The sequence below is a fragment of the Pan troglodytes genome, chromosome 19 (genome assembly GCF_028858775.2).
Source record: "Pan troglodytes isolate AG18354 chromosome 19, NHGRI_mPanTro3-v2.0_pri, whole genome shotgun sequence".
NCBI lineage: Eukaryota > Metazoa > Chordata > Mammalia > Primates > Hominidae > Pan > Pan troglodytes.
The window spans coordinates 18,061,055-18,084,619 of NC_072417.2; the positions used below are offsets into that span (position 1 = coordinate 18,061,055).

At 53.8% G+C, this 23,565-nt stretch overlaps 3 protein-coding genes across 11 annotated transcripts; all 3 read left to right on the top strand.

The window, feature by feature from the left end:
* Positions 1-530: 530 nt before the first annotated feature.
* Positions 531-9,327, top strand: TNFSF12 (TNF superfamily member 12). 2 transcript variants are annotated; one of them, NM_001205129.1, is made up of 7 exons: positions 531-785; positions 947-994; positions 1,591-1,666; positions 2,270-2,323; positions 2,414-2,449; positions 8,214-8,338; positions 8,535-9,327. In NM_001205129.1, exons 1-7 carry the CDS (start codon positions 627-629, stop codon positions 8,784-8,786), a joined length of 750 nt encoding a protein of 249 aa, NP_001192058.1. In that variant the 5' UTR covers positions 531-626; the 3' UTR covers positions 8,787-9,327. The 2 variants fall into 2 exon arrangements, with proteins under 2 accessions (NP_001192058.1, XP_024205853.1); XM_024350085.3 differs by having other exon boundaries at positions 533-785; positions 944-994.
* A 280-nt stretch (positions 9,328-9,607) lies between these two features.
* Positions 9,608-13,043, top strand: TNFSF13 (TNF superfamily member 13). Of its 8 annotated transcripts, none has more exons than XM_063797979.1 (8): positions 9,608-9,812; positions 10,505-10,734; positions 11,059-11,137; positions 11,281-11,328; positions 11,484-11,602; positions 11,785-11,923; positions 12,159-12,307; positions 12,434-13,036. In XM_063797979.1, the coding sequence occupies exons 2-7, from the start codon at positions 10,528-10,530 to the stop codon at positions 12,266-12,268; spliced, it is 702 nt and encodes a 233-aa protein (XP_063654049.1). In that variant the 5' UTR covers positions 9,608-9,812; positions 10,505-10,527; the 3' UTR covers positions 12,269-12,307; positions 12,434-13,036. The 8 variants fall into 8 exon arrangements, with proteins under 8 accessions (XP_063654049.1, XP_063654050.1, XP_063654047.1 ...); XM_063797980.1 differs by having other exon boundaries at positions 12,159-12,252; XM_063797977.1 differs by having other exon boundaries at positions 9,618-9,643.
* Positions 13,044-13,419: 376 nt separating this feature from the next.
* Positions 13,420-23,075, top strand: SENP3 (SUMO specific peptidase 3). Its single transcript, NM_001205128.4, has 11 exons — positions 13,420-13,714; positions 14,517-15,242; positions 16,079-16,318; positions 16,413-16,524; positions 16,894-17,041; positions 17,171-17,218; positions 18,062-18,139; positions 21,509-21,646; positions 21,834-21,917; positions 22,036-22,086; positions 22,533-23,075. Exons 2-11 carry the CDS (start codon positions 14,528-14,530, stop codon positions 22,641-22,643), a joined length of 1,725 nt encoding a protein of 574 aa, NP_001192057.1. The 5' UTR covers positions 13,420-13,714; positions 14,517-14,527; the 3' UTR covers positions 22,644-23,075.
* Positions 23,076-23,565: the final 490 nt, after the last annotated feature.

A 23,565-nucleotide genomic window follows, 5' to 3' on the forward strand; every position in this document is an offset into this window, starting at 1 on the left:
TTGGTAATGATGGGCTTCAGAACGTGCTACCCTAAACGATGCACCTCGGCACAATGAGCGTTTTAAGCTGAAGGAATTTGAGAAAACCGCAGAAGCCGAAGGATCTTTCTTACCTTCTCCTGCCCTTCTTCCCTGAACCAGGTCATACAACCTGGAACTCCCTGCCCTTTTCCTGAAGAAGCAAATAATAGCCTCCTGTGAGAGGCGCCCTCCCTGCACCTGGGGGAAAGGAGGGTCCTTATCTCTGAAGACACAGGGACACAGAAGAATCTGAACCAACAGGCCTTCCTGAGTTCCCCACCTCCCCGCAGGAGGTGCCCGCACACGCATAGCCCCATCGCTCCCGCGGCCGCACACAACGGACCTCGCCCTGGTGGTGCACGCCCGGGCTGGGCGCTCAGAGGTCGGGTGGGCGCCCACTCCGTTCGCTGCGCGCACAGCGCCCGGCGAGAGACTCGGAGTTTAATCACACACAGCGTCCGGCTTCCTGTCCCCAGCGCCCCCTCCCGCCCCGTTTCCCTTGCCCCTCCCTCTCCCCGGCCCGATCCGCCCGCCGGCTCCCCCTCCCCCGATCCCTCGGGTCCCGGGATGGGGGGGCGGTGAGGCAGGCACAGCCCCCCGCCCCCATGGCCGCCCGTCGGAGCCAGAGGCGGAGGGGGCGCCGGGGGGAGCCGGGCACCGCCCTGCTGGTCCCGCTCGCGCTGGGCCTGGGCCTGGCGCTGGCCTGCCTCGGCCTCCTGCTGGCCGTGGTCAGTTTGGGGAGCCGGGCATCGCTGTCCGCCCAGGTGAGGCCCCGCTGCGCACCCCTTCTTGGGCACATCAGGAGCTGAGACTGCAGAGGGGCCGCTGGGGGCCTCGTGGGCTGAAGGCAAGGGGAAGGGAGGATGGGTGGAGGGTGAGATGTCAGGTGGAGCGGCACGGGGTGACGCTCCCTCCTTCCCAGCAGGAGCCTGCCCAGGAGGAGCTGGTGGCAGAGGAGGACCAGGACCCGTCGGTGAGTGGGCGTGGGCGCGGTCTGCAGGCTGCTGGGGCATGGGAAGTGTGCACAGCCGAGGCTGCAGGTGTGTGCAGCTGTGCCAGCCGTACTCGCGGTGTGTGCAGGGTGTGTGTGAACACAGTGCGTGCATGGGTGTGTGTCTGCAGGGGTGTGTGTGCGTGGTGACAACTCTGTGTGAGGGGTTTGTGCTGGGGTTGTGCCACCTGAGTCTGAGGTGTTTATTGGCTGGGGGTGACGTGGTTGTATAAGATATGTGAGTCTGCGTGGAAGAGGGGTGCGGTTGTGTACAGGGTGTGTATCCTCTGTGCGTGGTGACTGGGTGTGGGCATGTGTGCAATGTGCCAATTGAATGCAGGGTCTGCGTTGGTTGTGTGTGGGTGGGAAAGTGTAGCTGGTCTAGAGGAAAGGGTGAGGACTGGGGCCTGACTCCCAGCTTCACCTTTGCCCGGGGCCCCAGCTGTAGTTGGCTGAGGGGCTTAATCTGTCCCTGACTTCTGTGTCTGTTGCTGGCTGGTGGCTCTCCTGACAGGCCCCGTCTGTCTCACTTTATATCTCTGGGAGTCTGTGGTTGAACCCTGCCCTAATTCCCCTAGGAACTGAATCCCCAGACAGAAGAAAGCCAGGATCCTGCGCCTTTCCTGAACCGACTAGTTCGGCCTCGCAGAAGTGGTGAGCATCCCTCTATCCCAACCTCAGGAAGCGGGCAGAGCAAAAACCATTATCCACAGGGAGAAACTGAGGCACGGAGGGTGAAAGGAGTTCAGAGTCATGCAGCTAACCAGCCAAGACTCAAACCTAGGGATTCTCGCCCTCCTCTGAAGCTCCTTCTGTCATATGGATGTGCTCCTTCAGACCCTACCCCAAACAGGAAGGCAGGGTGGCCATGAGTTAGAAGAACTACTGGGATCCTGATGGAGACTAGGCCTGGGAGTCAGAGGCCTGGACCCCGGTAGGCAAAGAGACTTAGGAATGGGATGATGGGGTGGCCGAATGACCATGTGTCCAAGTTGGCATGCAGTTGTCCTGGCCCCCACCTGTTATCTCGGTGTGATTAGTAGCAGCTTCCCGTTTTGCTCTCAGCAGTATCCCAGTGTGGATGACAAATTATAGTCACTCTACTTACTGAGGAAGATGAGGCCTGAGATTCTAAGGCCAGGAGTCTGGACAAGAATAAGGATGCCAGGGTTCCTGAGAGGGGAATGGGGCTGAGAGAGTTGCTCTGGGACCCCCACTAGGGCCCGCTTTGCTCATCTGTCTTTCCTTGATCCTCAGCACCTAAAGGCCGGAAAACACGGGCTCGAAGAGCGATCGCAGCCCATTATGAAGGTGGGTGATGGGTGAGCCATACCCAGGAGGAGAGGGGCAGGTGGCAGAGGGTCAGGGCAGGTCTCACCAGCCTTTTCCTGTACTTTACAGTTCATCCACGACCTGGACAGGACGGAGCGCAGGCAGGTGAGACCCCATCCCCCCCACAGCACTGGCCTCCTGGGAAAAGGGCCCTTGAAAACCTTTGACCTCCCACTCCCTTCCCGGCCATCAGTCTCAGAACCACAGAAGCCAGTTCATGAAGGTCTTGGTTCTCTCTGTGACCCAGGCGTGGGACCCCATGAAAGACCCCTACTCTTCCCCAGAACTCTGCCCAGTTCCCCCAGCAAATCACTGTCCCAGCTCTCTCCTTCAGCCCTCATTCTTCTCCAAGAAGCACTTTTCATTCTTTTTTCTTCTGTCTCCTCCATATTCTACGTTCTGATGATCTTTTTCTCAAAATGCTGCTAGTGTCTGCTCATCTTTTCCATTTCTACCCCACCCTCTACCTCAGCACCGTGACCTCAGAACCTCAAATCCAGCCTCTTGCTGCTTCCCCACTCCACACCCTCCCTACCCCTCCACTCCATCTGACCTCTGCTGCCATGCTGAGTCCCTAAACTTCACTTTTCTTATGGTATTGGCTCTCTACATGGCTTCCAGTCTCTTCGTGGTCTGGTCTCAACCTAATTTCCCTGCACTCTTATGCTGTCTTCATGTTTGCTGGGCTGACACCCCTGCTCCCGGTGTGCCTCTTCTGGACTTTGCACATACCATCCCCCTCACCAGAATGTCTTTCCACTGTGAGAGGCAGGGAGGCATGAGGAGTGCTCAGCCGAGGGGTTCACAGCAGAGATGGTGAGAAGTGGATGGGTTCAGCCTGTGTCCTGAAGATATTACTGACTTATGGGTTGGAGGTGAAGAATAAAAGAAAGGGAGGACTCACAGATGACTTCTAGATTTTTTATTTTTTTTAAGACAGTCTCACTCTGTCACCCAGGCTGGAGTGCAGTGGTGCGATCTCGGCTCACTGCAACCTCTGCCTCCCAGGTTCAAGAGATTCCTGTCTCAGCCTCCCAAGTAGCTGGGATTACAGGCGTGTGCCACCACGCCTGGCTAGTTTTTGTATTTTTAGTAGAGATGGGGTTTTGCCATGTTTTCCAGGCTGGTCTCAAACTCTTGAGCTCCAGTGATCTGCCCGCCTCGGCCTCCCAAAGTGCTGGGATCACAGGCATGAGCCACTGCACCCAGCCGGCTTCTAGATTTTTAACTTGGGTATCTCTGGGAAGAATGATGCCATTTCTTAAGAAGGGGTTGACCAAGGAATAAATAGGTTGAGAAGTATGTAAGATAATTATTAACATTGAGAAGTCTAAAATAAACAAGTGGATAAATGACAATAAAGTAAATTCCAGAAATGGATGGCTGGACATTGTCGACTAGCTTAGGCTAGGTCAGGACGGATAAAGCCAGGAGTCATGGCCATATGGATGGCTTTTTTTTTTTTTTGAGACAGAGTCTCGCTCTGTCACCCAGGCTGGAGTGCAGTGGTGCGATCTTGGCTCACTGCAACATCTGCCTCCTGGGTCCAAGCGATTCTCCTGTCTCAGCCTCCCAAGTAGCTGAGATTATAGGCGGGTGCCACCACACCCAGCTCATTTTTGTATTTTTTAGTAGAGACAGGGTTTCACCGTGTTGGCCAGGCTGGTCTTGAACTCCTGATCTCAGGTGATCCGCCAGCCTCAGCCTCCCAAAGTGCTGGGATTACAGGCGTGAGCCCCTGTGCCCGGCCTATCGATGGCATTTAAAGCCACAGGATTGGGTGAGACGCCAGGAGAAAGAAGGGCCCCACGAATGAAACCCTGAGACTCTTGGGCATCTTGAAGTGGAGCTGAGGGGAAAACCAGCAGAGACTGAAAAGAAGCTGGAGAGAGAGGAAGAAACCCAGGGAGGGTGGCATCCTGGATTCAGAGAAACCACTGTTTCAAGGAGGATGTGGCTGTCTGTGTTGAATGCAGCTGAGAGATCACATGAAATGAGAACAGAGAAATGATGCCTGGGTTTGGTAACGTGAAAGTCCTGCTGACCTTAAAGAGGGTGGTTTCAGTGGCATAGTTAGAACAGGAAGGCAGTGTGCATTGGGTTGAGAAGAAAATGAGAAATAAGGAACTGGAGGCAGGGACAACCTTTTTTTTTTTTTTTTTTTTTTTGAGACAGAGTTTCACTCTTGTCACCCAGGCTGGATCCAGTGCAATGGCACGATCTCAGCTGACCGTAACCTCCACCTCCCGGGTTCAAGCAATTCTCCTGCCTCAGCCTCCCGAGTAGCTGAGATTACAGGCATGCGCCACCACGCCCGGCTAATTTTGTATTTTTAGTAGAGACAGGGTTTCACCATGTTGGTCAGGCTGGTCTCAAACTCCCGACCTCAGGTGTTCCACCCGCTTCGGCCTCCCAAAGTGCTGGGATTACAAGCATGAGCCACCGCACCCGGCCTAGGACAACCCTTTTTAGAAGTTTCTCTGTAACAAGGAGCAGAGAAATAGGCCAGTAGGTGGAGGGGTGTGTGGACCAAGGAAAAGTTTAGTTCTGTGAACAATACTATTTTCATCTGATCTAACATGTACTGAGGGCTTTCTTGAGATAGGCACTGTGTCTGGCACTTGTGTTTGGTCTTATCTAATCCTCACAACAGCCCTAAAAGGAAGATACTCTAATTACCTCCATTTTACAGATGGAGGTTACACAACTTGTCTGAGGCCATGAGATACTAAGTGGTGGAGCCAAGATTTGAACCCAGCTAGAATGTGCCTGTGCACTGGACATGGTCTGCATGAAAGGCGAGGTGGCTGGTGCAGGGGTGAGGGGTCCATGCAGGGGCCACATCCAAAAAGGGGAGAGGGAAGTTTCCAGAAAGAAGAGAGGACACATCTCCCACCATTACCAGAGGGTCAAAGGAGAACAAGAGAACAGGTGGGTTTGTAGATTTGCTGGGGGGAGATGAGGGAACCTTTGCTCGATGACTTCTAGGTCCTCTGGACAACTAGGGAGATGGAGACAGGAGATTTGAGGAGAAATGGTACAAAATCTCAACTTGCTGATTATGAAAGCAAGCTTCGTGGGGGAATGTAAGATTGCCAGGCAGGACGGAATGTCCAGGTGAGGTTTGTGGCTGGAGACAAATGATATACCAGGCAAGCCCTCCGTGGTCCTGGGCACACCATGCCCTTTGGCTACAAGCAGCCTTTGCTCAGGCTGGCTTCATAGCTAGGAATGCCCTCTCTTCTCTGCCCTCCCTACTCTTCATGCCCAGATCAGCCTTCCTCCCCTCTGTATAGACCACTTATTTTGGCAATTATCCAGACATTCATTCATTCATTGACTCAACAGGCATTGAAGACCTACTGTTTGCTAGGGGCCAGGCTAGGTGCCCACAGCAACTAATATCCAGACTCTTTTTTTTTTTTTTTTGAGACGGAGTCTCACTCTGTCGCCCAGGCTGGAGTGCAGTGGCGCGATCTCGGTTTACTGCAAGCTCCGCCTCCTGGGTTCATGCCATTCTCCTGCCTCAGCCTCCCAAGTAGCTGGGACTACAGGCTAATGCCACCACGCCTGGCTAATTTTTTAAAATTTTTTAGTAGAGATGGGGTTTCACCGTGTTAGCCAGGATGGTCTCGATCTCCTGACCTCGTGATCCACCCAACTCAGCCTCCCAAAGTGCTGGGATTACAGGCGTGAGCCACCACGCCCAGCCGGTCAGACCCTTTTTTTTTCTGAGATGGAGTTTTGCTCTTGTTGCCCCAGCTGGAGTGCAGTGGTGCCATCTCGGCTCACTGCAGCCTTCTCGGGTTCAAGTGATTCTCCTGCCTCAGTCTCCCGAGTAGCTGGGACTACAGGCGCCTGCCACCACGCCTGGCTAATTTTTTTTTATGTTTTAGTAGAGACGGGGTTTCACTGTGTTAGCCAGGAGCATCTCGATCTCCTGACCTCGTGATCCACCCGCCTTGGCCTCCCAAGGTGCTGGGATTACAGGCATGAGCCACTGTGCCCAGCCTCAGACCAACTCTTAAGGAGTCACTGTCTAGGAGAGGAAACAAGCATATAAATTTGTAATTACAGGAACATACAAAAAAAAATTAGCCAGGTTTGGTGGCACATGCCTGTAATCCCAGCTACTCAGGAGGCTGAAGCATGAGAATCACTTGAACCTGAGAGGCGGAGGCTGCAGTGAGCTGAGATTGCGCCACTGCACTCCAGCCTGGGTGACAAGAGTGAGACTCCATCTCAAAAAAAAATTTGTAATTACAGTGGAATATGACAAGAACAATAATAAAAGTGGCCAAGATACCTGGCAACACAGGGGAAGACAGACATGGCTGTGGAGTCAGGGATTCTCTCCCTGCATCGCAAGGTGCCGCTGGGCCTTGAAGCAGGAGCGTAAGACAAGACAGGCAAGGGGTCAAGAATGGTGGGTGCAAGCAGAAGCAGCCCCTGGGGCAAAAGCCCCGGGTTTGCCCAGAGCATGATGAGGCTGGGGGACTCTAAGTTCAGCGTGGCAGAAGCAGAAAGTGCTAGAGGAGCGAGATGGGGATGAGGCTGGAGACAGAAGCCAGGCCACACAGTGGCATGTGGGAACTATTCTGAGGTGAGCCATCGGAAGGAGGAAGGCGAGGCGAGGCGGGCTTACATCTGCATCTTAGAGACTCATTCTGTGGCTTTGTGTAGGGAATAAACTGGAGGAAGCCAGAATGGAAACAGGGAATGCTGTGAAAACCAGACGGAGGCACCAGATGGGGGAGAGAGGGGAGAGAGCTATTTAGGAGGCAGGATCGATAGGAACTGGTGATCGATTAATGATGTAGGTAAAGGAGAGGGAGGCTTGAGTATCCCCCTGGTGGCAAAACCAGAAGCCAAATGTGGAAAACAGACAGTAAAGCAAGAGTGGGATGAGGGGGGTCAGCTCAGTGTTGGTTGAGATGAGTTTGAGGGGCTATTGCTGTTCAGATGGTGCAGTTGGCAGGGTAAGGAAGGGAAGGAAACTTCAGGGCTGGAGACTCTGCAGAGCACAGGTTGTGGGAACCCATTGGTGGAAATAAAAATGCCCAGCGAGCGTTTTTTTTTTTTTTTTTTTTTGGAGACAGTCTAGCTCTGTTGCCCAGGCTGGAGTGCAGTGGCATGATCTTGGTTCACTGCAACCTCCCCATCCCAGGTTCAAGTAATTCTCCTGCCTCAGCCTCCCAGATAGCTAGGATTACAGGTGCCTGCCACCATGCCCTGCTAGTTTTTGTATTTTTAGTAGAGATGGGGTTTCACCTTGTTGGCCAGGCTGGTCTCGAACTCCCGACCTCAGGTGATCTGCCCACCTTGGCCTCTCAAAATGCTGGGATGACAGGCGTGAGCCACTGCACCTGGCTGAGCATGATGTTTTCAAGGCACATCTGTGCCATAGTGTGTATCAGTACTTCACTCTTTTTATGGCCAAATAATATTCCATTATATGGATAGACATTTTGTTGATGGACAATTGGGTTTCATTTTATTATTTTTAGTTGTACTAATTCAGATAATGTATGTTTACATCCTCCATATAAAAGAAGCAAATAATATAGATATCCATGAAGTAAAACATTAAATCCCCTCACGCTTCTCCTTCAGTTCTACTCTTCTCCCCAGAAGTGACTGCAGGTGACAATCTGCCCTGAATGTCTCTGGCCATATACATTAGATTTTTTCACACAACTTCCTAGTCAACTATGGGCGTCATAGGGGATGGGTCCTCCCTTGCCCGGGGTGATCTATGTGTCTTCTGGGTAAAGTGGGCGCCGAATGTTCATATGCTCAATGGATCCCTGGGGAGTGTGGGGGAGTCCTGTAGAGAGACGTTTCCTTATCTCTGAGCATCCGTGTTCAGGTGTGGACGGGACAGTGAGTGGCTGGGAGGAAGCCAGAATCAACAGCTCCAGCCCTCTGCGCTACAACCGCCAGATCGGGGAGTTTATAGTCACCCGGGCTGGGCTCTACTACCTGTACTGTCAGGTAAGCCCCATCTGGCTGCATGGGTAATGCAGTAAGGGAGTGGCGAAGGGTTTGCCAGGAGAGTGGGGGACAAGCTACAGGGCTGGGAGGGTGAGTTGGGGTTTGGGTGGGATGGGATGCCTGCGTCGCTGAGGAAATTGGAAATTGAGGCGAGGGCAGGCAGAGGCCTGGACTCGGCCTGTTGTCCCCACCCCAGGTGCACTTTGATGAGGGGAAGGCTGTCTACCTGAAGCTGGACTTGCTGGTGGATGGTGTGCTGGCCCTGCGCTGCCTGGAGGAATTCTCAGCCACTGCGGCGAGTTCCCTCGGGCCCCAGCTCCGCCTCTGCCAGGTGTCTGGGCTGTTGGCCCTGCGGCCAGGGTCCTCCCTGCGGATCCGCACCCTCCCCTGGGCCCATCTCAAGGCTGCCCCCTTCCTCACCTACTTCGGACTCTTCCAGGTTCACTGAGGGGCCCTGGTCTCCCCGCAGTCGTCCCAGGCTGCCGGCTCCCCTCGACAGCTCTCTGGGCACCCGGTCTCCTCTGCCCCACCCTCAGCTGCTCTTTGCTCCAGACCTGCCCCTCCCTCTAGAGGCTGCCTGGGCCTGTTCACGTGTTTTCCATCCCACATAAATACAGTATTCCCACTCTTATCTTACAACTCCCCCCACCGCCCACTCTCCACCTCACTAGCTCCCCAATCCCTGACCCTTTGAGGCCCCCAGTGATCTCGACTCCCCCCTGGCCACAGACCCCCAGGGCATTGTGTTCACTGTACTCTGTGGGCAAGGATGGGTCCAGAAGACCCCACTTCAGGCACTAAGAGGGGCTGGACCTGGCGGCAGGAAGCCAAAGAGACTGGGCCTAGGCCAGGAGTTCCCAAATGTGAGGGGCGAGAAACAAGACAAGCTCCTCCCTTGAGAATTCCCTGTGGATTTTTAAAACAGATATTATTTTTATTATTATTGTGACAAAGTGTTGATAAATGGATATTAAATAGAATAAGTCATAGTCTCTCTCTTTATTGGGGCTCAGGGGACACTCTCAGGGTAGCTGGGGGCCACGTGAAGGGGGGCGTTGCAGAGCGGCACAGCTGGAATTCCAGGATGATGTTCAGGCTTGGGGGCGGGGACCTCCATGCCTCCAACCCCCAGGTGGGAGCAGAGGTAGGAAGGCACACTGCCCAGGAAAAAAATCAATCCTCCGCCCAAGGTACAGCAGAAGCGGCCTCCTTGGCCTAGGAGGCAGACTTCCTCCTGCGGGGAAATCCCTCCCTGGCTGGGAGGAGCAGGGGCCCTTCCTCTTGGTGGCCTCGGACATTCAGCAGGTGCTGGCACAGGCCCTGGCTGGGAGGTGGGGCGGGCAGGAGCCAGCCTGGAGGAGGGGCTGAGAGTCAGCAGGCACACGGGAACCCGGAACCCTGTGTGCTGGGGAGGAATCCCGCAGTGGCCGGGGGGCTTGAGGCCGCTGCTTTGTCTCTTCGTCCAGAGCCTTATGTAAGAGCTTTTCTCGGGAAACAGGAAGTCCTGCTTGCCAATTTCAGCACAGGGAGTAGTGCAGGCCTTATTCCAACACACCCGGCCCAGCCTTAACCCCAGAACTCAGCCAGTTTCTTGCTTCCGTGCCCCTGGTTCTCCTCCCCATCGAGCCCACCCCTCCTTTCCCACCTTCAGTCACCCCTAGTGAACTGCCCCAGCGATCTCGGCTGTGCTTGACCCCGAGGGTCTTCCACCCTCGCCCTGACCCTGGACACTGCCCAGCTTGGCCCCCCATCCTGCTCCTGGCACAATGCCCTCTAGCCAGCCAACCTTCCCTCCCCCAACCCTGGGGCCGCCCCAGGGTTCCTGCGCACTGCCTGTTCCTCCTGGGTGTCACTGGCAGCCCTGTCCTTCCTACAGGGACTGGAACCTAATTCTCCTGAGGCTGAGGGAGGGTGGAGGGTCTCAAGGCAACGCTGGCCCCACGACGGAGTGCCAGGAGCACTAACAGTACCCTTAGCTTGCTTTCCTCCTCCCTCCTTTTTATTCTCAAGTTCCTTTTTATTTCTCCTTGCGTAACAACCTTCTTCCCTTCTGCACCACTGCCCGTACCCTTACCCGCCCCGCCACCTCCTTGCTACCCCACTCTTGAAACCACAGCTGTTGGCAGGGTCCCCAGCTCATGCCAGCCTCATCTCCTTTCTTGCTAGCCCCCAAAGGGCCTCCAGGCAACATGGGGGGCCCAGTCAGAGAGCCGGCACTCTCAGTTGCCCTCTGGTTGAGTTGGGGGGCAGCTCTGGGGGCCGTGGCTTGTGCCATGGCTCTGCTGACCCAACAAACAGAGCTGCAGAGCCTCAGGAGAGAGGTGAGCCGGCTGCAGAGGACAGGAGGCCCCTCCCAGAATGGGGAAGGGTATCCCTGGCAGAGTCTCCCGGAGCAGGTGAGTGAGGGGAGGAGGGTGTCTGGGAGAGGATGGTTAGCATGGGGGGTCTCTGGGCCTCCTGGTCTGCAAAGTTTCAAGGGGGTGCAAGAGAGGGTCTCCGGTTTGGAAGTCAGGGGCGCGGCCATTCCAGGAAAGGAAACTTAAAGGTTAATGCTTCTCATACCTAACAAATCCTGGAGGGCAGCCAGCACCAACACTCAGGGTGCTGGGAAAAGGTGCACGAGAGATTTGAGGCATTTCGGGGGCAGGAGAGGGCTGGGAAGGAAGGCTGGCTGGGACCCTCGCATCTTAACCTAACCTTGACCCTCTTTCCATGAGCAGAGTTCCGATGCCCTGGAAGCCTGGGAGAATGGGGAGAGATCCCGGAAAAGGAGAGCAGTGCTCACCCAAAAACAGAAGAGTGAGGCTTCCAGGGTGCAGCAGGGGTGGGAGGTGATCAAGCAGCGTGGGGATTGTAAGCCCGAGTCAGGGTGAGGGTGGAGGCTGCCAACAGCACAACGGGGGAAAGTGGACGCGGCTGAGATTCCCTCCTTCTCTCCTCAGAGCAGCACTCTGTCCTGCACCTGGTTCCCATTAACGCCACCTCCAAGGGTGAGCACTATTTTAAATAATGGCTTTGGGGAGGGGCAATAACCAGGAACTCGGGCTGGCACTTGGGCTCAAGGGGTCCTTATAGGCGAAAGGGAAAGAACCAAAAAGCACCTGAGAGTGCCAAGAAGTCCTGACCGACACACTGTCACCTCCAGATGACTCCGATGTGACAGAGGTGATGTGGCAACCAGCTCTTAGGCGTGGGAGAGGCCTACAGGCCCAAGGATATGGTGTCCGAATCCAGGATGCTGGAGTTTATCTGCTGTATAGCCAGGTAACCCCAGCCACACTCTGAGCTTCACAGAGGGCCTCTTTGGCCCCCTACTGAGGGTTCCTGACCCCTCTATTCATACCAAACCTAGCAGACCCTTCTTTCTTCCCTCGTTAGCACTCCTGAGGCCTCCCAGAACTGAGCCAGGCCATCCTGTTTTCTTCAACATCTCCCTTCCCTGCCAGGTCCTGTTTCAAGACGTGACTTTCACCATGGGTCAGGTGGTGTCTCGAGAAGGCCAAGGAAGGCAGGAGACTCTATTCCGATGTATAAGAAGTATGCCCTCCCACCCGGACCGGGCCTACAACAGCTGCTATAGCGCAGGTGAGAGCCCTGTGGGCAGCCGAAAGCAGGACGTCTCTGCCCGGGGGTAGCAGTGCAGGGAGCTACCGCTAGGAGGGAGGTTGGAAACCTAAACAGAGGCGGGTCTGAGGAGTGAAGTGCAGAATGCCGGGTCCTTACAGGAGGCAGAGGAACGGTGGAGCTGGAGAAGGCAGGGGGAAACAGGGCATCTGGATGGCTGTGCTTCACTGCGAATCTACTTTCTCTCTTTTCTCAGGTGTCTTCCATTTACACCAAGGGGATATTCTGAGTGTCATAATTCCCCGGGCAAGGGCGAAACTTAACCTCTCTCCACATGGAACCTTCCTGGGGTTTGTGAAACTGTGATTGTGTTATAAAAAGTGGCTCCCAGCTTGGAAGACCAGGGTGGGTACATACTGGAGACAGCCAAGAGCTGAGTATATAAAGGAGAGGGAATGTGCAGGAACAGAGGCGTCTTCCTGGGTTTGGCTCCCCGTTCCTCACTTTTCCCTTTTCATTCCCACCCCCTAGACTTTGATTTTACGGATATCTTGCTTCTGTTCCCCATGGAGCTCCGAATTCTTGCGTGTGTGTAGATGAGGGGCGGGGGACGGGCGCCAGGCATTGTCCAGACCTGGTCGGGGCCCACTGGAAGCATCCAGAACAGCACCACCATCTAGCGGCCGCTCGAGGGAAGCACCCGCCGGTTGGCCGAAGTCCACGAAGCCGCCCTCTGCTAGGGAAAACCCCTGGTTCTCCATGTCACACCTCTCTCCAGGTGCCCTCTGCCTCTTCACCCCACAAGAAGCCTTATCCTACGTCCTTCTCTCCATCTATCGGACCCCAGTTTCCATCACTATCTCCAGAGATGTAGCTATTATGCGCCCGTCTACAGGGGGTGCCCGACGATGACGGTGCCTTCGCAGTCAAATTACTCTTCGGGTCCCAAGGTTTGGCTTTCACGCGCTCCATTGCCCCGGCGTGGCAGGCCATTCCAAGCCCTTCCGGGCTGGAACTGGTGTCGGAGGAGCCTCGGATGTATCGTACGCCCTGGTGTTGGTGTTGCCTCACTCCTCTGAGCTCTTCTTTCTGATCAAGCCCTGCTTAAAGTTAAATAAAATAGAATGAATGATACCCCGGCTCCATTTCCCCCACTGCCTCGCCTCAGCCCGGTCCTCGTACGGGGATCTCCCGCCCTCCTGGCTCTCCTGTGGCGCGCCCCCCGCCGGATCAAGGTACTGGGGATGCCGCTAGGGTCAGGCCCGCGAGCGCGGAGAAGACAGAGCGCGGCGAAGACAGAGCGCGGCGCAAAAGGGAAAGTGGCGGGGCCGCCACGCGCGGCCGGGCGGCGGATGTGCGCAGGCGCAGCCTCGCGTAGCGCTCTGGGCTGGCCAGTCCCGTGGCGCCGGCGTCCTCGGGTAGACGGGACTGCGCGCTTGGTGGCCGCGCCGGCGCTCTTCGCCGGGTGTGACGTACTAATCGTGCGCCACCGCTGCCGGTGGGCCCGGGGCTCGCGGGAGGGGAAGGAGGAGGGGGGGAGGAGTGGCGGCGGCGGCGGCGGCGCTGGTGGTGGCGGTGGCGGAGGTGGAGGTGGAGGTGGAAGCTGAAGCTGAAGCAGAGCCAGAGGCGGCGCGGCGGGGTGCTCGGCGGCGCGGCACGCGGCCCAGAAGCGTTGGAATCCTGAATTGAGACGGCTGCGCCTAAAGACAGCAGGAGTGGCGGGGCCGCCGCCGTCGCCGGAGAGATGAGCCGGGAAGCTTGAGGCCGGAGACGCCCGCCTTCGGGCCCGTCCGCCCGGCTTCCCCGCTCCCGGTGAGGACGCCCCCTCCCCTCCCCCCAGCCCTGCCTTGGCCTCTCCCATTCCTGGGCCTCGCTCCCACCGAACCGGGGCCCAGAGGCCCGCATAGGGGCTTCTTAAGGCCCGTGTGCGCCGAGCCATCCAAGCTCGTGGGACCGGACTGGTGCCGGGTTGCATTCTGGTCCCCGAGGATGAAGTAGGAGGGGGCTGGGCCGGCCTGGCTTGTGCGCTCCGTTCTGTCCCAGCGTCTTGATTCGGTTCTCTTTAAGTTTCCTTCAAAGTTCTTCCCCGTTTATCAGCCTCTGCCCCCTGAACCATATCCCTGGCATCTGCACTTGAGATGACCGCAGCCTTCCCATGCCCCCCGTTCATCCAGGGTGTTAGAGAACTGTCTCCCATTCCAGTCCAGTTTCCACGTGCAAGTTGCATTCTCCTCAAGTACCACGGTTATCATGTCCCTGAGGAAAGAAATTGCCCTTGTTGGGCCCTCAAAGGACAGCCCTGGTGGTATTAAAATAAAGACGTAGAACCTGGCAGTGCTATTGGGTTTGGCCTGGTGATCCTAGAAATAAGATCTCTGAGGCCTGCTGCTTAGCCATTTTCCCTTGTCTCTGGACTGGGGAGAGATGATGGCACAGACCCTAAAGGGCCCCTTGTGGACCGCGTTAACTGGGAAGATCTTAAGTTAGGAGTTTTGCGTTTTTTCCTCTTTTCTTTATTTGCATCTGAATCCAGAGGAGGCATGGCCAGGAAGAGAGGCAGGATCTGCGGTGGGGTGATGCTTAGATTTTGATACCCTGATCTTTTGTTTTTCAGGGTACTGGAAGATGAAAGAGACTATACAAGGGACCGGGTCCTGGGGGCCTGAGCCTCCTGGACCCGGCATACCCCCAGCTTACTCAAGTCCCAGGCGGGAGCGTCTTCGTTGGCCCCCACCTCCCAAACCCCGACTCAAGTCAGGTGGAGGGTTTGGGCCAGATCCTGGGTCAGGGACCACAGTGCCAGCCAGACGCCTCCCTGTCCCCCGACCCTCTTTTGATGCCTCAGCAAGTGAAGAGGAGGAAGAAGAGGAGGAGGAGGAGGATGAAGATGAAGAGGAGGAAGTGGCAGCTTGGAGGCTGCCCCCAAGATGGAGTCAGCTGGGAACCTCCCAGCGGCCCCGCCCTTCCCGCCCCACTCATCGAAAAACCTGCTCACAGCGCCGCCGCCGAGCCATGAGAGCCTTCCGGATGCTGCTCTACTCAAAAAGCACCTCGCTGACATTCCACTGGAAGCTTTGGGGGCGCCACCGGGGCCGGCGGCGGGGCCTCGCACACCCCAAGAACCATCTTTCACCCCAGGAAGGGGGTGCGACGCCACAGGTGCCATCCCCCTGTTGTCGTTTTGACTCCCCCCGGGGGCCACCTCCACCCCGGCTGGGTCTGCTAGGTGCTCTCATGGCTGAGGATGGGGTGAGAGGGTCTCCACCAGTGCCCTCTGGGCCCCCCATGGAGGAAGATGGACTCAGGTGGACTCCAAAGTCTCCTCTGGACCCTGACTCGGGTAAGGTGGGAAAGGGGTGTGGGGTTGCGGGGGAGGGGTTAGGGAGGGTTAAGAGCCTGGAGCACCAGGAGCCTGTTGCCATGGTGAGAGTTGGGCTTAAGGAAAGTAGGATGGAAGAGTGACGGCTCCAGAAGAGCTGCGAAATGTCTCCATTAAGCCCCACTTTGAGCAGAAAGTAAACCTGGGAGTGAGCCTGGCAGTTTCCCAGGCAGAGCTAGGAAACAGATTCCCTAAGTAGGTATCCCGTGGTCTTGAGCGCAGATGAGAAAGGGAGATGTGGTTTGCAAAAATCCTGTCCACACGAAATCCCTTGTCGGCCTCTCAGTATAAGAACCCCCGTGTATACATCTCCAGAGGGTACCATTCCCAAAGTGACGGGATGGGATCTCTCCCAGTAGTGGAGTACATCATCTTACAGTTGTGAAAGAATATTTCCCTTTCGGAGAACTCCAGCCAAACAGTTTCAGGCTCTCTAGGTCTTTATTACATATTCTAGTATTCACTGAGCCTTTACAATATGCTGGGGTACTATGCTGGGTGTTTGGCATATAGTGGTGACAGATATCCCTGAAGTTTTCATTTCTAAATGCTAATCCTTTTTCTTTCTTCCTGTCTATGAGTAGGAACTGTCTCTCCATCCCTGTAGAATCTCTTGGACATATTTATCTCATGCTTATGGGGTCCCCGTTTCTTGGAGTGGGATTGACATTGGTGGATTCTGCTTCAGTGTATCCTTCTTGCGGTCTTATTTGCATGCATGAGTTAACTGTGTGCATCCCATTGTCCTTGCCCCCAGGCCAGTCTCTCATGCCCATTCCATTTCCCCTGCCCTATAGGCCTCCTTTCATGTACTCTGCCCAACGGTTTTGGGGGACAATCTGGGCCAGAAGGGGAGCGCAGCTTGGCACCCCCTGATGCCAGCATCCTCATCAGCAATGTGTGCAGCATCGGGGACCATGTGGCCCAGGAGCTTTTTCAGGGCTCAGATTTGGGCATGGCAGAAGAGGCAGAGAGGCCTGGGGAGAAAGCCGGCCAGCACAGCCCCCTGCGAGAGGAGCATGTGACCTGCGTACAGAGTAAGGAGCCCTTAAGCAACTAGCCTCTCTCCCTCCTCCGACTCCTAGAGGAGAGTCTGGAGGCCTCACCCCCTCCTCTCTCCCTTTCCACCAGGCATCTTGGACGAATTCCTTCAAACATATGGCAGCCTCATACCCCTCAGCACTGATGAGGTAGTAGAGAAGCTGGAGGACATTTTCCAGCAGGAGTTTTCCACCCCTTCCAGGTGAGGCTTGAAAGCCCTCCTTGAAAGAAGGGCTGGGGCCTTGGGGATGTGGAGAGAATTCTGCTGCCTTTTCTTCCATAGGGCTGTAGTTGGGGAGGAGGAAGCTAGAGCTGAAGGGGAGGACTCTGTAGGCAGGTGCCAAGTCCTTGGAAGCTGATGGGAGAGTCTTTACCTGGGACCCTGAAATGTTCTACCTGAGTAGTCATGTTTATCTTTCTGGGGAGTGGGTCTTTCGCAGGTCCTCAGAAGGACCCGTCATGAGCCAGAAAAAAGGGAGTCAGTTAGAATTTGTATTCCAGGGAGTAGTAGGTATTTCTGTGTGCCCCAGCTGCATCATCTTTTGTGTGACTCCACCCTTGGCCTACTCAGGAAGGGCCTGGTGTTGCAGCTGATCCAGTCTTACCAGCGGATGCCAGGCAATGCCATGGTAAGGGGCTTCCGAGTGGCCTATAAGCGGCACGTGCTGACCATGGATGACTTGGGGACCTTGTATGGACAGAACTGGCTCAATGACCAGGTGAGAAAGGGTAGAGAAACAGGCCTGAGAGGGGATTCAGGGAGCAGGGTGTCTGGGGCCCTCTGCATGGGGGAGCCCTGTACCCATGCCGCACCCTCCATGGCAAGCTGCCTCCCATCTTCTCCCCAGGTGATGAACATGTATGGAGACCTGGTCATGGACACAGTCCCTGAAAAGGTAGGCCCAACCAGATAGGTCAGTACCCAGAGGAACTTCTGCAGTTTTAAGCAGCTTTTTAAGCTCCTTTCATCTCTTTCATTTTACACAGAGAGGGTCTCTGTTTCAGGGAGAGAGGTGGTAGTGGTAGTGTATTAATTTCAAATCCGTAATCTTGGGCCCTGGATTTATCAGTTGTTTTCCTTTCTGCCAGTATTTAGTGTTTTTCGCTATGGCCAGCCCCAAGGATTGGGATGGGTTCCTATTGTAACTATTGTAAAACAAGGTTTAAAAAAAAAAAAAAGAAAAAGGCCACCGGGCATGGTAGCTCATGCCTGTAATCCCAGCCCTTTGGGAGACCAGGGCGGGTGGATCACCTGAGGTCGGGAGTTCCAGACCAGCCTGGTCAACATGGTGAAACCCTGGCTCAACTAAAAATATAAAAATACAAAAAAGTTAGCTGGGCATAGTGGCGGGTACCTGTAGTCCCAGCTACTCGGGAGGCTGAGGCGGGAGAATCGCTTGAACCCGGGAGGCGGAGGTTGCAGTGAGTCGAAATCATGCCACTGCACTCCAGCGTGGGCGACAGAGCAAGGCCCTGCCTCAAAAAAAAAAAAAAAAAAAAAGCCTGGTTTGTTGACTCATACCTATAATCTCAATGCTCTGGAAGGCCGAGGCAGGCAGACAGATTGAGGCCAGGAGTTTGAGACCAACCTGGGCAACATAGTGAGACCCTGTCTCTACCAAAAAAAAAAGAAAAAACCCAGAATTTGTTTTTACTGTCAGTGGACTGAGGAGGGGAGACTTAGTGGGAGAGTCTGAGGTCTTTTAATTCCATTGAGCTTTTTTGTGTCATTGGCACAGGTGCATTTCTTCAATAGTTTCTTCTATGATAAACTCCGTACCAAGGGTTATGATGGGGTGAAAAGGTGGACCAAAAACGTGAGTTTTGAATTCACATCTACTTGTGTAATGCCTTGCCTCTAAAGAATGAGAGTCTTGTTTTCTCTGAGCCCTTTCCCTGACCGTGTTCATTCAGTCTTTCAAAGATTAAACGTCTCTTGTGTGTGTAGGCACTAAGGATACAGTGTTAAATAAGGAAAACTTGCCCTTGTGGAGTGAGAATAAAGTTAAATTGCAGCTAGTGATAAGTGCTGTGGGCAGATCAACACAGAGTAATGTGAGGCTGGGCGCAGTGGCTCACGCCTGTAATCCCCAGCACTTTGGGAGGCCAACACGGGCGGATCACCTGAGGTCAGGAGTTCGAGACTAGCCTGGCCAACATTGAGAAACCCTATCTCTATTAAAAATACAAAAATTAGCCCTGTGTGATGGCAGGTGGCCTGTAAGCCCAGCTATTCCTGGAGGCTGAGGCAGGAGAATCCCATGAACCTGGGAGGCAGAGGTTGCAGTGAGCCGAGACCCCGCCATTGCACTCCAGCCTGGGCAACAAGAGCAAAACTCCGTCTCCAAAAAAAAAAAAAATCACAGTAATGTCATAGCGTGGAAAGTGGGTACTTTAGATTGGGTGATCTAGGAAGGCCTCTCATAGCTGAGACGTGAATGATGAGCAGCCAGCCATGTGCAGACCTGGGAATAGCAAGTACACAAGACCCATAGTGAAAAACCATGGTTGAGGAACAGAAGGCTTGTGGGGGTGACCTGTGTAGTTGGCGCAGAGTGAGCAAAGGGAGATGGATACAAAATTCGGTCAGAGAGTAGATCATGTAAGACATGTACGGTAGGCTGAGGAGGGGGGGATTTTATTGCGTGTATACTGAGAAGCCATTGAGTTTTAAGCAGGCTGAGAAGTGCCTTCTGTTTTAAACTCCTGTTTCAATGACAGATTGAAAGGGGGGCAAGAATGGAAGCAGGAACAGAGCACAATAGTCCAGGTGAGAAACTTGAACTGGAGTGCTAAAGGAAGAGAGAGAGAGTAGTTTTATGTAGGATAAATTTTACGAGTAAAACCAGTAGGACTGACAGGCTCTGTGATACTGAGAGATACATATTTGGTCTCCTGACCAGGCTCCTGGCATTCAACTTCTAAAATCCTTGGAATCTCCAGTGATGTGTGTTTTTGTGTGCTGATGAGTTGATTCATGGCTAGCCCCTCTAGGTGGCTTCATGATTAGAGGGTTGGAACTTTCAGCCTCACCCCCACCAACTTCCTGGGAGGGGAATGGGGCCAAAGGTTAAGGCAATCACTGAGGATCAGTGATTTAATCAGTCATGCCTAGTAGTGAAGCCTCTAAAAACCCGAAAGGGGCTGGGTGCGGCGGCTCACGCCTGTACTCCCGGCACTTTGGGAGGCTGAGGCGGATGGATCGCAAGGTCAAGAGATTGAGACCAGCCTGGCCGACCTGGCGAAACCCTGTCTCTACTAAAAATATGAAAATTAGCTGGGCGTGGTGGCGTGCGCCTGTTGTCCCCGGGAGGCTGAGGCAGGAGAATCGCTTGAACCCGGGAGGCAGAGGTTGCAGTGAGCCGAGATTGTGCCACTGCACTCCACCCTGGGTGACAGAGTGAGACTCTGTCTCAAAAAAGAAAAAAAAAACCCGAGAGGAGGAGTTTGGAGACATTCTAGATAGCTGAAGGCATGGAGGCTCCCACAGGATGGCCTCCAGGCCTCTTCCCGGTACCTTTCCCTGTGCATCTTTTCATCTGTACTCTTTGTACTACCCTTTGTTAATAAACTGGTAAATGTGTTTCCATGAGTTCTGTGAGCTGCTCTAGCAAATTAATCAAATTCAAGGAGGGGGTCATGGGAACGCTGATCTAACCAGTTGGTGAGAAACACAGATAAAACAACCTGGGGCTTAGGACTGGCATCAGAATTGGGGGCAGCCTTGTGAGACTGAGCCTTAAACCTGTGACACATTATCTCCAGGTAGATAGTGTTGGAATTGAATTGGGGGATACCCAGCTGTGTCCACCGCAAAATTGCTTGCTTGGTTGTTGGTGGAGAGAAAGCCCCACAAATACTTCTTGGTGACCACAGGTTACAGAAGTATTTTGTGTTGTGAGAGTATAGAAGGAAAGAAGATTTGTTTTTTTGCCGGGCGCGGTGGCTCACGCCTGTAATCCCAGCCCTTTGGGAGGCTGAGGCGGGCGGATCACCAGGTCAGGAGATCAAGACCATCCTGGCTAACACAGTGAAACCCTGTCTCTACTAAAAATACAAAAAATTAGCCGGGCGAGGTGGCACGTGTCTGTAGTCCAAGCTACTTGGGAGGCTGAGGCAGGAGAATGGCGTGAACCCAGGAGGTGGAGCTTGCAGTGAGGCGAGATCACGCCACTGCACTCCAGCCTGGGCAACAGAGCAAGACTCCGTCTCAAAAAAAAAAAAACAAAAGATTTGTTTTTCCCTCCGCAGGTTGGATGTGGGAAATGAAGAAAAAGAAATGGTGGATGATGCCTAGGTTTTTGGCCTATGTAACGGGAAAAGTGGGAGAGGAACAGGTTTGGGGAGGAAAATGAAGAGTTCTTTTCTCTTCTGGTTTCCCTGCCCTCCCATTCAAAGGCCAGGAAATTTCTACAGCTAGGCAGGATGATTGGCTCCAGCATTCCTTAATTTCAGTCCTCAAAATCAAGAGCTTACACCCTCAGGGATCTTCTTGCAGTAGAGGGAAGGGTGGTGACGTACAGTGAAAAACATGTTGGCCTTCTTCATACTGAGTTTGAGTCCCACTTCTGCCATTTCTTTCTTTTATGACCTTGTGCAAGTCACGACTTTCCAAGCTGCAATTTCCTCATCTGTTAGGTTGAATGTGAGAACTTCCCGGTAGGATTGTTATGAGCATTAACTGAGTGTTTACTTTGTGCTGTGTCTTGTTCTAAGTGTATTATGGATAGTCACTAGTTTAATCCTCATATCAAATGGCTGAGGTGTAGGTACTACTATTTACACTCTCTGACAGATAAGGAAACTGAGGTATAGAAGGTTATTAAGTAGGTTGCCCACTGTCATAAGCCAGTAAATGGAGGAGCTGTATTTGAATTCTGGCAGGCTCCAGAATCCTGGGCCTGGGTTCTTAGCTGCTAAGTGCTTCTCCCTTTAAAGTGTGAAAAGCGCCTGCCCATCATGGGTTCTCAAGTGTTCGTTCTGATGTCACCTCCATTGTCTGACCTTCCTCCCTTACCCCGAAGAACTGAAACATGCAGATCCTGAGCTTGCCCACAATCTAGGGCTTGGGTCTTCTGTTCTTTCACTTGGTTCCCTTACCTGTGTCTCTGTTCCTCTCTAGCACCTTCATGGCAAAAGGCAAGACTTCTGTTTGTTGTACCTGACCTGTGGCACTCTCTCTTTAGGTGGACATCTTCAATAAGGAGCTACTGCTAATCCCCATCCACCTGGAGGTGCATTGGTCCCTCATCTCTGTTGATGTGAGGCGACGCACCATCACCTATTTTGACTCGCAGCGTACCCTAAACCGCCGCTGCCCTAAGGTTTGAGGGGGTAGGAGAGAGATGGGCAAAATGTGGGGAGGTGCAGTGGCAAGGCATTGCAGGAAGAAGGGTGGGCTTTGGGTCTTTGAGGGGCGACTTGGGCATGGTGTCTGCCACCACTGTACCCACCATACTGTGTTCAATTGAGAAACTTAGGGCATCACTTTCTTTTCCCCCATCCACATAGCATATTGCCAAGTATCTACAGGCAGAGGCGGTAAAGAAAGACCGACTGGATTTCCACCAGGGCTGGAAAGGTTACTTCAAAATGGTGAGTTTCCTGAGGGAGGGGTATAGGGTGTTGGTGGGGACAGTGGTAGAAGTCAGAAATTGAAGTCCTACCCCTGGGAGTCTCCATGTGAAGGGCCTGCTTTCTTTCTCTTCTCTAGAATGTGGCCAGGCAGAATAATGACAGTGACTGTGGTGCTTTTGTGTTGCAGGTAAGCAGATGATGGGGCCACCTCCTCTAGCTCTGAAGTCAGTTGGGTTAAAGGGTCGGGAGGCTGTTGTGCATCCCCTCATTTGGCTCATAGTCAGTTGTGGAGCAGGAAGTAATCTGTTTTAGAACACCAAAACACTGGCTTCACTGGTTCTCTTCTGGGCTTCTCCATCCCACATTGGGACTGGGTCTCTAGTCTTGGGCCTCTGGCCTTCATAGAGCTCCCTGCTAATCTCCAACTCAGTGTATTTTCTCCATCTAAAACATTCTATCACGTATCAAGTAAGAACACTAGCTTTAGAGTCAGGCTGTTTTTGAACCCCAGGCTGTGGGACCCTGGCTCCCTTTGGGGATGTTCTCTGAAGGATGGAGACACATCTCATATGAAATGTGTAGCACAGGTCCTGACACGGGGGGTTTCTCATGGCCTGCTTTGTTAACACCCAGTACTGCAAGCATCTGGCCCTGTCTCAGCCATTCAGCTTCACCCAGCAGGACATGCCCAAACTTCGTCGGCAGATCTACAAGGAGCTGTGTCACTGCAAACTCACTGTGTGAGCCTCGTACCCCAGACCCCAAGCCCATAAATGGGAAGGGAGACATGGGAGTCCCTTCCCAAGAAACTCCAGTTCCTTTCCTCTCTTGCCTCTTCCCACTCACTTCCCTTTGGTTTTTCATATTTAAATGTTTCAATTTCTGTATTTTTTTTTCTTTGAGAGAATACTTGTTGATTTCTGATGTGCAGGGGGTGGCTACAGAAAAGCCCCTTTCTTCCTCTGTTTGCAGGGGAGTGTGGCCCTGTGGCCTGGGTGGAGCAGTCATCCTCCCCCTTCCCTGTGCAGGGAGCAGGAAATCAGTGCTGGGGGTGGTGGGCGGACAATAGGATCACTGCCTGCCAGATCTTCAAACTTTTTTTTTTATATATATATATATATATATAAATGCCACGGTCCTGCTCTGGTCAATAAAGGATCCTTTGTTGATACGTAAGTGGTGGTCTTCCTTAAGGGGCTTCAAATTAGTGGATATGCTTAGCTCAGACCTTCCAGCCAGGCTCTTGAGACTAAAGGGTTCAGCTTTCCATCCCTGGCTCAGGCACTGCCAACACCTTGTCTTCACCCAAACAAGTCCCCCAGATGGGAGCAGAGAGCAGGAAGGAGGGAAAGTAGATAAGCCTCAAGAATAAGGGCATCCGAGAGGGAAGCTGGGGAACTGGACACAAGGGACTGGGGAGGGGACCAACCAGGATTCATGATAGTACCCCAAAGCCCTTTACAGTTTTCTTCCATCCCTCCACCATCCAGCCAGGGGAATCCTCCCATCCCTACGATATCGCTGTTGATTCCTTCATCCCTGGCACACGTCCAGGCAGTGTCGAATCCATCTCTGCTACAGGGGAAAACAAGTAACAAATAATTTGAGTCCAGTGGAAACCTGGAGCAGAAGTAAAGGGAAGTGATAACCCCCAGAGCCCGGAAGC